Source organism: Anolis carolinensis, chromosome 3, assembly GCF_035594765.1.
Source record: "Anolis carolinensis isolate JA03-04 chromosome 3, rAnoCar3.1.pri, whole genome shotgun sequence".
Classification (NCBI taxonomy): domain Eukaryota; kingdom Metazoa; phylum Chordata; class Lepidosauria; order Squamata; family Dactyloidae; genus Anolis; species Anolis carolinensis.
This window is the reverse complement of record NC_085843.1, coordinates 138,717,397-138,733,108: the sequence shown is the minus strand read 5'-3', so window position 1 is coordinate 138,733,108 and position 15,712 is coordinate 138,717,397. Positions and strand designations below refer to the sequence as shown.

General features: G+C 39.0%; 2 protein-coding genes across 2 annotated transcripts in view; one reads left to right on the top strand and one right to left on the bottom strand.

The window, feature by feature from the left end:
* uggt2 (UDP-glucose glycoprotein glucosyltransferase 2) overlaps nucleotides 1-8,114 on the top strand; it is a 105,235-nt gene extending 97,121 nt beyond the window's left edge. Inside the window, exons 37-39 of the mRNA XM_062975521.1 lie at nucleotides 453-569; nucleotides 3,237-3,381; nucleotides 7,094-8,114. Coding sequence (XP_062831591.1) covers nucleotides 453-569; nucleotides 3,237-3,381; nucleotides 7,094-7,116 — 285 coding nt within the window. The 3' untranslated portion in view covers nucleotides 7,117-8,114. The remainder of the gene's footprint in view (nucleotides 1-452; nucleotides 570-3,236; nucleotides 3,382-7,093) is intronic.
* Nucleotides 8,115-12,074: 3,960 nt separating this feature from the next.
* The window catches only part of dnajc3 (DnaJ heat shock protein family (Hsp40) member C3), a 49,728-nt gene continuing 46,090 nt past the window's right edge, over nucleotides 12,075-15,712 (bottom strand). The window contains exons 11-12 of the mRNA XM_003218667.4: nucleotides 14,972-15,120; nucleotides 12,075-13,402 (exon numbers count right to left, since the gene is read on the bottom strand). Of these exons, the coding sequence (XP_003218715.1) occupies nucleotides 13,248-13,402; nucleotides 14,972-15,120 (304 nt within the window). The 3' untranslated portion in view covers nucleotides 12,075-13,247. The remainder of the gene's footprint in view (nucleotides 13,403-14,971; nucleotides 15,121-15,712) is intronic.

The window sequence follows — 15,712 nt, the reverse complement described above, 5'->3', positions numbered from 1 at the left end:
TAAACATCAAATTAGGTTATGATTTTACAAATTAAGCACCCAAAACATCATGTGATACAACAAATTTGACAGAAAAAGTAGTTCAATATGCAGTAATGCTATGTAGTAATTGCTGTATTTACGAATTTAGCACCAAAATATCATGATGTATTGAAAACATTGGCTACAAAAATGGGTTGGATAATCCAGAATGTTGGATAAGCGAGTGTTGGATAAGTGAGACTCTACTGTATGTAAATACATCACATTCCAACATGACTTACAGTCGGAGGGCTGGAGTAATGCTGACCAGTGACATTGAGGGGTTCAGCTCTCAGCCCTACATCTCAATTTCCATGGGATTAATATGGAAAAAGAGATTTCTCTTCCTTTATTTCCCAAATTTCCCATTCAGCTAGCATTGTAGAACCCCCCCCCCCCCATGAGAATGTTAAATTTTTATATATTTTTAGGATCTTCCAAATAACATGATCCATCAGGTGGCCATTAAGTCTCTTCCTCAGGAGTGGTTGTGGTGTGAAACATGGTGCAATGATGAATCCAAAGAAAAGGCAAAAACCATTGATCTGGTGAGTCAGTGTATAATATTCCTGCCCCCCCGTGTCCCTCAAAATCATCAATTCAGGGTGGACATTTAGACCATACTTCATCACAAATTGATGTCATGAATGTAACTTGAAAACTTTCTTTTTCTATGCCTGGTGGAAAGGCAAGCTGTTTTAAAATCAGGGGTGCCCTTTGGACATTTCCTCATGATCACTTTTGTTTAACGATTCCATGTTATAGAATCTCATTGAAGCATGGAAACCCTACATGCATTTGAATGGAGGCTCTCTCTGAATCTGCAGTTTTTGTTTCTCACTAATTCTGTGTAAATAATATGGCATTTCATCATTCATCAAGAGCAATAGAAGGAAAATATGACCCCAGTCCCCCTTCTTTATGGCCCTCAAAGCCCTGTGACGATTTTGTCAAATACTCCAATAGTGCAAATACAAGGTTGTCGGATGACTTTGTGCTTCAGAACTGCCCCAAACTGTATTTAGATGCAGTAGTTTGCCTCCCTCAACCAAACCTTTTTCAGCCATAAATGAAGTCCAAGAATGACATGATGGCACTTACAGTCCACTAGGACAATCCAAATCTTTTCACCTCATGCAGCTATAATATACTAGCTGTGCCCGGCCACGCATTGCTGTGGCAAAGTGGTGGTGGTATTGGTTAAAAATTGTTGTGTAATTTTTATTTGACGTTATTTGCAATTTTTTATTAATTTTATTGTAAGTTATATTTTTATTTATTATATTTTATTATTTTCTTGTATTATTTTTTAGTTATTTTCTGTTATTATAGTATTTTATTGTATTAATTTTTAGTGTTTTTTATTATTTTTTATTGGGTTGCTAGGAGACCAAGTTGGCGGAGCTTAGCCTTCTAACTGGCAGCAATTGGATAAAAGCAATTATTCCTCTAATTAGGACTTTATTTTTCTTTTCTTTTTGTTGTATCAACCTAGAGGCGTGGATGATGGGTTGTGTTGTCAAATTTCGAGGTTGGGGGGCCTGTAGTTTTGTTGTTTTGTGGGTCGCCGTAATGCCATCACTCTTTTATATATATAGATAAAAAATTACTTATATACCGTTCTATCTCCGCAAAGGACTCTGAGTGGCTAACCGTCCTTGACCCACAATGTGGTGAGTGGCAGGAGAAAGCCCAAGGCTTCTGCTCAGTCTCATTTTGGGTGGGATCCCAGAAGCTAGCAACAAGTGAGCAGATCCCATGGGACCATCTTTAATGTAGCATGGAAGGAGATGTTACTTACTGGGTGGTAGCTTTATTGATGTTTCCCTCTTTCAAATGAGAAGGCTTGAAAATGGAAACAAGAGGATTTGCCAGGTCTCTTCAGAAGGACAAAATACCCATTAAACTAATGCAGCCATGAATTTCTTTTGAGAAGAGTGAAGCTGCACAATTCATGGCTTCCCTATTTCTGATCAGATCTCTATTTAGGAAGGAGAATCCTGTGAGTTTTTTCCAGATTCACATCCTTGGTCTTTTAACAAATTACCGTGCTGACAAAAAGACCTGATTGGGGACCAGCCAGTTGTGGAAAAAGATGAATGATGGGATATAGGGCTTTCTGGCAGCTGGTGACAGACGGTTCTTTTAATAAAAAATAATGCTTCCCAGATGTTTCAGCTGTGTAATAGAGGAGTGACAGAAAATCACGGCATACTATTCTCCAGTAAAATATTAATATGTGAATTTCCCTCCCGCTGCCCCCATCATTTGCATAAGGGTGATTGATATGGCACAGCAGGTATGAAAGGCAGGCTATAAATACAGTAATGTAAACAAAATCAATTTATAAGTTATGTCATCATAAACTGACTTATTGTTGCTTAAACATTGACTTGCATAAAGTTTGTATTCTTGGGGACAGAGCAATTATGTAAGCAGAGCATTAGGCAAGCATTGTGGAACCAGAGCCAGCAGTTTGGTCACTGCACTACAAGAAAGGGGCTCCCATCACAGGACAGGACATTGTGCACATTGCAGTTTGCTTGAGAGGTGCATATCATGACATTGTAGCCTCTGGTTTCAGGATCTCAGCTGGGGTGTATTTTAGGATGTTATACTGGAGTGTATGGAACTTGAAATATAAGTGCATGTGAATAAGAGAGTTACGGGAGCTGGAAACCAGGAGGATAGCTGAGGAAAAGATTGTTGTGAACTCATGTTTGTCATCTGTACAAATGGGTATCTTGATGACTTGCCTCACAGCTTCCTGAATTCCAGAATGATTGTCGTGAGAGGATTATACCACATGACATCCTTGAAAGTGAAGTTTGGTTGCAGCAAAGTTAAATACAATTGGTATACTGTAACCATTGTTTAAAGCAAGGGTGAGAAACCTCTGATGAAGTGCAGACCCATTGCCTTCTAAACCTGTTGCAAGTTTAGATGGCAGCTGCTGTCAGATTTGTAACATCAGGGAGGAAAAGCCATGTGTTTAAAACAAGACATACATGGTATATACTATGTTTTTCAGCAAAAATGTCTTTTTCCTACCAGCCGTAGAGCAGCAAATATAGTGATGGGGTCTGCAGAAACAGATAATGGTCTTCATGTTGCTCAATTCTGGTTTCAGGATGAACTGATATTATCTATAATTGATGGGAAGGTCTATTTGTTTGCTCTTTAAATGACTTCACATGTATTGTATTTTCTTTTAGTGTAACAACCCCAAAACCAAAGAACCCAAACTAGAAGCTGCTATCAGGATTGTTCCTGAATGGTCAGAGTATGACTCTGAAATACAGAAGCTAATAAACCGATTGAGGAAAGAGAAGAAAGGCACGAGACAGTCAAATCAAGCAGGTAAGATACAGAGACATTGTGAAATACTATATAGCGCATCAAAAGTATTTTGGGAGAGATGAGGAAATAACAACCTGGAGCCTTTATTTACTGGACTTAGTGAATTTGACTGCCTTTGGGGGGGCCTTCAAGACCCCATTACAGTGCCACCTTCACCTTGCGGTATGAAAACTGACAACTCTCTTATACAGCCCTGGAGTCTTGGATTCTCTTTGCAAGTGGCAGTTGAAGATGTTGTGATCTTTGACTTTGGACCAAGTCACCTTGTCTGTTTCCTGTGGAATCTGTATAATGTCCAAGTAGCAACAGTAAGAATAGATCGTGGAACAACAGACTGGTTCAAGATTGGGAAAGGAGTACAGCGGGGCTGTATCCTCTCACCCAACCTATTCAACTTGTATGCAGAACACATCATGCAACGTGCAGGGCTTGATGAATCCAAGACTGGAGTTGAAATTGCTGGAAGAAACATTAACAACATTAGATATGCAGATTATACTACAATACTTTGATGGCTGAAAGCGAGGAGGAGCTGAGGAGCCTTCTAACCAATGTGAAAGAAGAAAGTGCAAAAGCTGGGTTGCAGTTAAACATCAAGAAAACCAAGATTATGGCAACCAGACTGATTGATAACTGGCAAATAGAGGGAGAAAACATGGAGGCAGTGACAGACTTTGTATTTACAGGCACAAAGATTACTGCAGATGCAGACTGCAGCCAGAAAATCAAAAGATGTTTACTTCTTGGGAGGAGAGCAATGACCAACCTCGATAAAATAGTTAAGAGTAGAGGCATTATCACCATCATCATCATCATTTAATTACTTATTAATCGCCCTCCATCCTCGATGCTCTAGGCGATTTACAAGATAAAATTGTAAAGGATAAAAATACATACATACAAATATTGATAAAATTAACATAGATCAAAAGCTCTAGTAAAGAGCCAGGTCTTGAGTGCTAGGGTAAAAGGTCCTAACTCACGCATGGCTCTCATGTAGGGCGGCAAGGCATTCCATAACGCAGGGGCAAAAATAGAAAAAGCTCTGCGTCTGGTCCTTTCCAAGTGCACTTCTCTAGGACCCGGTACATAAAGTAAGTTTCGTTGGGATGGTCGTTGCGACCTCCGATTATGGGAGGAGAGATGGTCCCTAAGGTACGATGGGCCCTTGCAACGAAGGTCCACATAGTTAAAGCAATGGTATTCCCTGTAGTAACCTATGGATATGAGAGCTAGACCATAAGGGAAGGCTGAGCAAAGGAAGGTAGACGCTTTAGAATTGTGGTGTTGGAGGAAAATTCTGAAAGTGCCTTGAACCACAAGAAAATCCAACCAGTCCATATTCCAGGAAATAATGCCCGACTGCTCACTGGAGGGAAGGATAGTAGAGGCAAAGATGAAGTACTTTGGCCACATAATGAGAAGACAGGAAAGCTTGGAGAAGAGAATGATGCTGGGGAAAATGGAAGAAAAAAGGAAGAGGGGCTGACCAAGGGCCAGATGGATGGATGGTATCCTTGAAGTGACTGGCTTGACCTTGAAGGAACTGGGGGTGGTGATGGCTGACAGGGAGCTCTGGTGTGGGCTGGTCCATGAGGTCACTAAGAGTTGGAAGCGGCTGAACAAATAAACAACACCCTTCCAACTTCACTTTCTTCTGGAGGCAACCTTTGTGCTTACAAAATTGTAAATATTTTTTACCTTGATCATGAGAACAATTCATCATGATCTAGTGAAGCTCTTCCTTTTCTTTACATTTTTATAGTATGTAGTCCTCTCCTAAGGGATCTCTTTGTTCTAACACCTTGGAGTCGTGCTGACTTTGATTTTAAATTGTTTAAAATTATTTAAACTGTTATGTATATTTCAACCATTTTAAAATTCCTTTTTGTCTATACCCCACTCAGGTCTCTTGTTATGGTTAGATATAAACATAAATGCATGATTGACTGAATTAAGAATGACTGAATTATAATCATGTCCCTTTGGAAGTAAATCACACTCTTTTCAGAAACAATACGATTCCCATAATTGGCTTTCTATCCATGCCACCTGTATTCAAAGTCTTGTCAAGGCTGGTAAATTCCCGAGCATCTTGCTCAGACACCAAATTTGCTAGCACTTAAAAATGTCAGCTGCGATCCAAACAAATGTTTGTTAAAGCATAGGGACCGATAAATTAGTTAGCTTTAAAAAGTAATAAACTATGTACTCTGTTAACTTTTTAAAAAAATGTTTGGGCCCTGTGCTGCCCCTTCCTGTGCAGATCAGGCACCTTCCAAATAAGATGCATCAAGGCTGAGAACTGGAAATACTGTTTTTCCAGAGCTCATTTATAACGGAAATATGCAAAACTTTTGGTGCAGATTTTCCTTTTACAGCCATTTATTTGTTTTCTGCTGCTTGTCCCTGCTGGCTTCTTCATTTATAGCTTCTCTTCTACCTCTATTTTTCTTTCCTGCTTAATACAGTCATGGGCACCTGATATTAAATGCCACGATTCTTGTATTTTGATGTTTTTCTTTCCTGAAATGACTGTTACTCTGTATTAAAATCAAAAGATAGTTCAGATCTCTGTATAAGTTATCTTCTGTTGCCCTTACTGTTGAGATCTTGCTGTTCTGCAGCTTTTAGATAAGGGCAGCATTTGCTAAATCATATTTATTCTAGCTGGGACAGGTTCACATATAAGAGAGCAAAGTTCATTTACCTGGTATTTTCAGAATCTGGGATGACTTGTGTATGTGAGTAATGGTTGTCACAAATAAAACAACGGCAGACACAGTATCATCTTACATCACTACAAGCATAGTGCTTTTCAGTTGAGTCAGTTCCTGTGTTTGATGAATAGTGAAAGCTACTATAGCGAAGTGATTAAGACACCTAAGCTCCCAAACCACGTCCCCAGCTCAAATAAGCATGCCTTTGAACATACTAAGTCACCATGGGGCAAGCCATTCACTTCCAGTCTGCGCCCACTACCTAGTATCTTTAATATGGGGTGAGACTGACATTTCTAGGGCTATTAGGATTATCGAGAATTATATATGAAACACTTGGAAGAGGACTGAGGAACATGTCCACCAAATGTTGGATTATAGATGCTATCATCTATAACTACTGGCCATGTTGGCTGGGCTCAAAGGAAATGTTCAGAGAGGCCAGAGGACCCTAATAATAGAGCTCTATCAAGGGTGCATAACATATGTGACTCCCAGGTATTATTTGACGGTGCCTCCTCTTACCCATAGATAGTGATGATGGACGATGGAAATTGCAGTTTATCAACCTCTGGGAGGATAATAATATCAAATACTGTACTGATGAGGTGTGTTTGTGAAGCAGCCCTAGGCACATCAGTGAAATTGTTGCAAAGGCCTTCATAGCTAGCACATAGCTGGCCTGAAAACCTGTACAGCCATTGTGGCCATTTAGATGGAGAGGGATATCAACTAATAATAAAAATCTGAAAAAAAAACAAATAAAACAGCAACATGAAGCTAATTTGCAGTTTTATCTCACAACAGTCAGTGATTCCTGACTTTCTGTGTCTTCATAACATCTTGTGATGCCATCATTAGGCAAGATTTGTAAAATGGAGGTTCTGAAGATGCTGATATGAAGCAAATATTTAATGATAATCTCTGGGTCTTGTTAAGTATCCCTTATTTCCAAAATGAGTTATACCTTTATTATTATTTTTCTATTGCAGGTTCCAAACATGATGAACTTTAGGACCCTTTGGAAATAGTCCTGATGGCACAACTGCACACTGCTAGCCAGACTGGGGTAGGGAGGTGGATGTTAACTTTTCGGGCATGTAAACAGTACAGATACATTTTTTAAGAATTTTGAATAAGCAAAGCTTTGGATTCTCCTCTGGATTTGTCATTTAGTCTGAGAAAGTTCCCACTTCTGCTGTTTCCAAGTACTTATCAAGTTCTGGTGCTACATTCTCTAAGCCCGCACTGCTATTGTCTTACATATCCCAGTTTTATTTTCTTTACTTCACATACAGTTTGTGTTTGCACATAGCACCCATGTAAATACTTAATTTATTTTAATGTCTTCTACTTTTTCTTCCATGGCATCCACAGGAAAGTGCCTTAAAATATTACTTGAAGTTTGTATTACTTTTCCAGCCCATCATGTTTGCACATTGCTTTGCCCTGATGTTGTAACTTTCATTTGAACTCTATCCAATTTAAAAATTAATTCTGTTTCCTACAGTGGATCAATGTCAGAATTTGGAAGGCCAGCTCAGCCTTTGTTTGAGCCACCCAGACTAGCTATTACCTAAACCTCCATATTTGTTATTAAACATGTGGGACTTCAGCCTTTCACTTATGAATCTACCCTGAGCAGCCACTGAAGTTTTTTATTGTCATTGTTAAAAACACTTCTTTCTTTGCTCTTGGTGGAAGTGTTTAAAAAATATTATGTGCCTGACATAATAGCTCCTTTATTTCTGTGTGGGTTCTGTTTCTCAGTGTTTAGCACTAAGCTGTACCACTACAGAAAGATGTAGAGTCTCCTAGATAATCCATGATATTTTATTTTATGAATTTTTTAATGAATTTATACCCCCTGGTGACACAAATATAAATCTTTCCTGTTTTCCTCATCGGCATGAAACAAACTCTCAGGGCTGAGGATGAGATGCTAACAACAAAAAGCAAAATGTCACCACCATTTTGTGCAAAAGTGAAATAAAAACGTAACTTAAAAAAATACATTTCCAAGATGTTTTCTCTGTGTAGCAAATGTGCAGCCAAAGCATCCAACTACATGTCAGAAGGAAGCTAATACTGGAAGGACAGGACGAAGATCGAAGTTGCCATGTAGTTGTCAATAGGCCAGTGCTGTTTTTTAGCATCACATAATAGGAGGGCTGAGATGCAGTGTCTTCAGTTGTAAGGAGAGCCTTGTACAACATTTGGATAATATACAATGGTTCTCGCCATTGTGCAGACCTGGGGTCCTCAAACATTTTAAACAGAGGGCCAGTTCACGGTCCCTCAGACTGTCAAGCAGGGTTGGGCAGGTAGTTTGTTGCTATTGTTATGTGCCTTTGAGTCATTTCAGACTAAGTCTGACCCTAAAGGGATCCTCTCAAGAGTTTACTTGTAAGATTTATTCAAAGAGGTCTTTGTCTTCATCTGCAGCTGAGAGGGTGTAACTTGCCTAAGTTCTCACCCAGTAGATTCAGAGCCACAGTCCGAGGTTCAAACTATACCAGTCCCAACTTAAACCTAAACCTGGATTCCAACCTAAATACCAGCCCTCGTTGAATTCACATTAAATGCCAATTTTTCCCTCTTGGGAAGTTGGGCTGCAGCATGCTGCCTGCTGAGCCTACCAAGAGACTTTGTAGGAGAGGAAGAAGGCTTGGCTACCTCTTTTTGCATGGGAAAGATGGGGGCTCTGGGGAGGTCAAGAAGGTAGTAGGAAGAGATGGCACTTCTGCTGCCCAATTGCTCCCCTTCCCTCTCCTACTCGGCAGCTTCCAGTTAGCCCCATTGTGGGGCTGGCTGGGAAGAGGAGACCCTCATTTTGCTCGCCAGGACTAACTTTAGCAACTCTAAAGGGATGGGTGAGTAGAAGACAAAGTCTTTGGCTGGATTTCTTCCCTTTGTATTGGTAGTTTAGTTATTGGGAATCAGTGGGAGCTGGGCAAAAGACTTTGGTAGGCCGCATTCAGTCTGCAAGCCATAGTTTCAAGACCTTATATAGATGATATAGGTAGGAACATAAGTAGAAATGATCATGTATTCCCTTTTTTTGTCAATCCTTTTACTGATGTAGTTATATTTCTCAGTTCTGCCACCCTTCTCAAAGCTTCAAACTTTTGGATGGTCAATGTTGATTTCCTAACTCTACCACATCATCATCATCCCCACTTTTTTCTCAGGATTGAGGCCCAAATTTTCAAAATCTATGCAAAGCCATACAATTCAGGAAGGCATAGTTTTTGATGAACCCAATCAGATCCAAGCATCTGTTTTCTGCTCTAAAACCCTTCGAAAATCCAAAATTGAGACTGAACAGCAAATGTTGTTGTGCACACCATTACCATCAATTTAATGTAGAATTCATCAGCATATAATAGATCTTGCCTTTCAAATTGAGATAATTATAAAGTAATTGTAGATTTCTTGATCAGTGCTTGAACAAAAACAAGTAGATTGTTATTGTTTATAAATGAAACATCGTTGGTAATCCCATGTTATATGTTAAAACAAAAATAAAGCTACTTCCCTTTTAATTCACAGCAATCTTCTGGTGATCGAAAATTTGCTAAGGCACAATGTATAGATGCTGTTGTTCAACATACCATTCTGTTAAGAGCCAAAGCAGCTTTCCTGATACTGAAAAACACCGGGAACAGTTCAATGCAATCTTGTTCCTTGTAACATTACCATAGAAGATAGGGAAAATGTAAACCAATGCATTATTTTATAGGAAAGAGAGATATTGTGGTCCAGTTCAAATTTGGGCTTTGTGAAGTGAGATCTGATTGGCTGTTATTGTTTTATGCTATTGTTTCTTCAATGTTCGTATTTTGTGTGTTGCACCTTTGAGTACTTTATAAACTGCCCTGAGTCCTTCTGGGAGATGGTAGTGGGGTATAAATAAAGGGTATTATTATTATTATTATTATTATTATTATTATTATTATTATTATTCTCAGGGCAAAATAATTGGTTCAAGATGGAGCCATAATTGGCTTGTTGACATATTTGCCTCACTTTGAAAAGTGAGCATCTCGCTTTACTCCTTTTTTTCTTACAAATACATAAAGTGAATCAAAACAAAGAGGTGCTAATTTCCTCACTCTTGGTTTCTTATGAAGATTATTCACATGCACATCAGTTTTATATGAGCAGCAGAACAATCCAAAGCAAATTCCACTGAGTTCAAATGAATTTATGCACAGGTCCGTACAGGTTTGCAAACATAATGAAGGCACGCATGGCTTATTCGGTCACAATTTGTTAACTTCTCACTCAGGTGGTACCCTATTTCAGATTGGGGCTCACATGATGAAACACTGCAACTATTAAAATTAAATGAAATATCTGCACATAAATTTGATAGTGGGGAGAAGGGTGGACTGGAAGCCAGAAAGCTGTAGATGAAACATTTTCTCTGTTCTCAGTTGTTCAAGAAAAACACTTTTAATGTCAGTGTTCTTCTTAAGACATATAAATTACATTGCAAAGAAGAACATCTTCCTAATTCATTCACAGTTCAATCATTTAGTGTTAATACCAGTATCTTCCTATAGCAATCTGGACAATTTCAATTGAATTACCTTTTAAATCACTTTCTTAGTTTCTAAACATATGAAATAAAGGCACTCCCCTTTTTCCATCATCATCCCCCCCCCCCCCCACCAAAATACTCACAATATAAAAACAACACAGTACATAAATTTCTGTTCTTTAGCTGGACTATAAACAACTGTAAGTATTGGCACTGAATTGCTAACTTCAGTATTAATCTGGTTTCACAAAAAGGCAGCTTTCTGATTAATAGAAGCTTTAAACTGATTGATGAAGTTAAGAACAGCAGTAATCTGAATTTCCCTGCTGCCAGAACACTACCTAGGATGACTGCAGGCTTCTTTATCTTCAAAAGAACATCTTAGCTTTGATAGCAAAAGCCTACATTTGTTTGTTTTTAAAGAGTTTTATTCTGCAAACATTTCCAACCTTCATGGCAGTGGTGTAGTACAAACTCTCCAAAGATCAACTCTTTATCCATCTAATCTATTAGTCCTAATGGTGCCTCTTAAAAGGCAATGTGCAGCCAAGATTGAATTCAACCTAAATTAATTCATTGCACGGGGGCAAAAAAGTAAGTGCCTTTCTCTGCCCCTTCTTCATTTTATTGACACTATTCAGGAATAAAGGTTTGAAATACTGCTCAGGATAAATATAACTGGTAGGTGTTTTCTCTCTCTCTGGTGTTTTGAAGCAATCCTTGTGAAGGTGTTAAGAATGGTGCGGGGGGGGGGGGGGGGGGGGGGCATGTCTTGAGAATGTCACCAAACAAGGTCTGGTGTAAGGTTTTACACAGAACTGCCCTCATAAAATTAATTCTGAAATAGCCAATACAGAGATAAAGGCTACAAACTGAAGAATCTACTCTAGCTTTTCATAAACTGAATTATTTTTCTGCTCTTTGGTTGGAATACAGGGTGGAGCACGATTGATGGGAATTTATTCAACAGGCAGAACTAATGGACCATTCACACGGTCTGTCCATTATTCTTTAAGAGTGAGCAATTCACAGTTCGACTGGAGGAAAATACTGCAGAATTCTGTGCTTTATGCCATTCCATTTCCAGGAATAAAGCAGAGTTTGAGGGGATTGCTAACTTCTAGCACTGCACAGTGTAGTCTTATTTTTACCAGAAGTACTCTGATGAGGTTTGATTTCACATTGTGGCTGAAAGAAGGGGGAAATGCCTTTACGCTATCCTGAATCAGAAGTGTGCTAATGTCCTTTCGGATGACTCCTTCCTTACAAAAAAACTTGTTAAAAATTACCATATTTCCATGAATTCAGATTCATATGATGAGAGAATGCTAACTTCACTCTGAATGCACCTCAGACATATGAAACACAAGGCTTTCCGAAAATTCTCACTTTCACAAATTAAAAAAGAAGTCAGCTGTGGTGTTCAATTGGAGTTTCTTATGTCAATAGACAATTTAATAGAGGAAAACACTGGTTTCTTCATAAACAGGTGATTTGGAAGCATTTGGCATGGATATTAGTCAATGGTACACCACAAATTATCAATTTTGCCAACGGTTTCCATCAGATTACAAAATATTGTTTGGCATTCTCATCTAATAAAAATCAAAACACTGTCATTTTAAAAGTTATATTATAACACACATATCCATCCCTTTTCTTTTTTTAAAAAAAACCCAAAGTCAGAATAAAATTCTGTATAATTTGTGCAAGATCTCAATCATTCTGCTCAAATGTCAAGCATATGTTGAGTGAAAAAGCTCAAATTGGTTCTATTTAACAATGTTAAGAGTATTGTTCTACATCAATTCCTTTCTGAAGGAAATAGGAGAGTTTTGAACTGTTCTTAAAGTTAGAAGTGTAGATTGCAAACCAAGATTATAGCCCTCTATTAAATAAGTAAAGATGCTTCTTTTTCCATGTTGCAAAGCAGCATAGGAAAACCTACTGCATTTACTCTGAAGATGCATTATAGATGCTTCTTCTATTAACTCCCAGAATCTGTTTCTTTTTTTCAAAGGATAGGCATACATTGTGACCTGAGCTACATTTAAAGAGAAGATCTGAGAACAACACACAACCATGCCACAGACAATTCTCCAGTGTTTCCAGGGTCAGCCACATATCCATAGAAATTAAGGCTTTAGCATTTTTCTTGTGGAGAGTGACTAAATCACACACTGGTCTTTTGTCACCTGGGTGAGAAACATAAAAGTCCCAAATGAGATCATTAAAGGTTTAGTATATCTTAAAGTGCTTTCTTCAACAAAACTGCTTCTCTCAAAAGGGGTTTGTCGCTGGCTGAAGGTTTCAGTCCACTTCACAAGAAGGATCTCAAGGAGTGCCACCCAACCAAGTCTTCCACCTGTTCATAGAGAAAGGCTCTGATATCCAGAAGTGTAAAAGAAACTGGTACTAACAGAGCTGTTGATCAATAACTCTCCATTATGGACTTGTTTTCTCTTTAGGCTATCACTGAAAAGCTGGCTTTCATTGAAGTTTTTATCCAAAGACCCAATCAGTATTGAAAGTTCCCTACAAATAAAAATAAAGACAAGCTCCTAGAAGCCAAAACTGGGAAAAGGGAGAAGGCTGAGTTTCTAATTAAAATGGAATTTAAATTTAAAAGGTCCTCCAGAGCTGAATGGGTCAAACCCTTGCCAGGAATTCCAGCCTCTATGAAAAGGGTTTCCTCCACCTTGCTGGCTTTCTGCATCAAGTGGATCTTCTCCCGCATCAAACTTCCTTCGCATGTCTGGAAAAGGATACACAATTTCATCATTAGATGATTTGCCTGGGATTTGAACAGGTCACATAAAAACCCATACTGAAACATAGAAAAGTTACTTTTCTGAACTGCAACTTTGCAAATCCCCCAGCCAGCACAGTTGAGAAGTTATGCTTCTGGACTGCAGCCCATCAGGATGGTCAATGGCATAATGAGGGACTCCAAAAGGTGCATCCCAGAAAAGTAGTGTCTCCAGACTTTGATTCATACACAATTTCTAACACTGTAAGCACTTACACCTACATTCACTTATACAGTGGTTACAGCACAAAGAGAAACAATATTGATAGATGGCTTTTGCACTCGCATGGAATGACATGGGAACAACCTTAATCATGAAATTATCTGAAAAGTTCTGCAAAAACACATGGGTCTTTTGTAGACCACCATGTTTTTGGCAAACATTACTCATGTTTACTCAAATATTATGCATCATCAAATGTAATGCACACCTTAATTTTGAAGGTGTTCATTGCAAAAAAAGGGTTTGCTGTCAAATAATGTAAATGGCTGCTAAAAAGCTAGTGGGAAGCCAATCCCTTCCATCATGCCTGGTAGGAAGCCAGTACTGATTATGAAAAGGCTGGTGAGAAGCACCCTCCAGCCAGCCTTTTCATGGCCACCTTCAGCTTCCAAACCAGCCTTTTCGCGGCCACTGCTGCCTCTCCCACCTCTGTCCCCAGCTGGAATCTCTTACCCAACAGTGCAGGTGGATTTAGGCACATGATTCTAACACACCATCAAATCTAAAGTGCACTTCAATTTAGCAATGTAATTTTGTCAAAAAAGTGAATGTTAGACTTGAGTAAATATGGGTACTTTAGAACAGATGTAGATCCATTGACCCTGCAGATGTTTAGGTCTAAATGTCCATCAGCACCATCCAGCAGTTCCAGTTGTAATCCAAAACATCTGGAAGACCAAAGGATGCCAATAGGCTGGTTTCGAAACGAGGTGGGTGTTCCTACAAGCTCTTCATCAATGAATCGTTTCCAGTGCAAAAAAAGATGCTAGTCCATGCCATTTTCTGAAGAGCTTTACCAAGGCAGAAATTCTGAGAACAGGTGCTCCTGTTTTATATTTGTGCCTGTTAACACACCAGTTCTGCCCACCATTAGTAAGTGATGTTTAAACATACTTTAGTCATTAGCAACTCTGCCACAGATGGTACTATTTGCCATCATTTATCAAATATGTCTTTTATGCTTTTGTAATTAAAAACAGGCCTCACGGGGATACTTTTGAGAACCATCAGAAGCATTTCCCACATTTATCTGTGTCATTTCTTATGCCCACATATTTTCTTACTCCCAAGGGAGTCAACTGTTCTCTTGCTTCAATGGTTCCATTTTTTTTAATTTAAGAGATTTCATGAAAAGGGTGTTAAGGTCAATTAGACCCTTATTAAAGTGAAGGGAGGGAAAACATGAGGCATTACACAATTAAAGCGGTTTGCAGCATTGCATTATCCCAGAATGGCAATCAAGATTCTTTCAATTTTAAGCCATTCTCAAACAACTCTGTAATTCCATGTACCTGGATCTGTAAGAACCTCTTTGGCAGCTGCAATATCAATGAACTTCTTTTCTGCTTTCTTCTTCTCTTCTTCATCCTGGAAATTATCAGGGTGCCACTGCATTGCTAGCTTCCTATAAGCCTTTACAATTTCCTGTTTTTTGGCATTCCTGCAGAAAGCACAGAAATTACTTGCCAAGTGAACTCTTCAGTTATTTTTGTGCCAAGGAAAGTTCCTCCCATGGCTCAAGAGTGGGCAAATGTTCAAGAATCCAAGAGGTCTTGTGTCCCTTAACTCAAGAGTGACGAAAGTACAGCCTATACCTATTAGCAGTCATACACACCCATCTGTTTTGAGATCCCTTGGGGGTAGCACCCCCCCAAAACCTTCCAAAGTGAACATTTCCCAGTAATTTTCATGCCAAGAAAAATATTATAATGATAGAAATGCTTTTTGGGCAATCTGACATCCAAGAGATACTCTACTTAAACCAGTGGTTCTCAACCTGTGGGTCCTCAAATGTTTCGGCCTTCAACTCCAAGAAATCCTAACAGCTGGTAAACTAGCCAAAACACCTGGGGATCCACAGGTTGAGAACCACTGACTTAAACAAACTTAGAAGCATGCTAGGCAGGATGGTTGGGGGGAGGGTATATCTTTTCACAAATCCTGCTAATGTTGCTACTGCATAGCAACATTGGATCAGGTGCTCTCCCATCAACACTCCTAAGACAGACCTTTTCACATGGAAGCTCTGACCT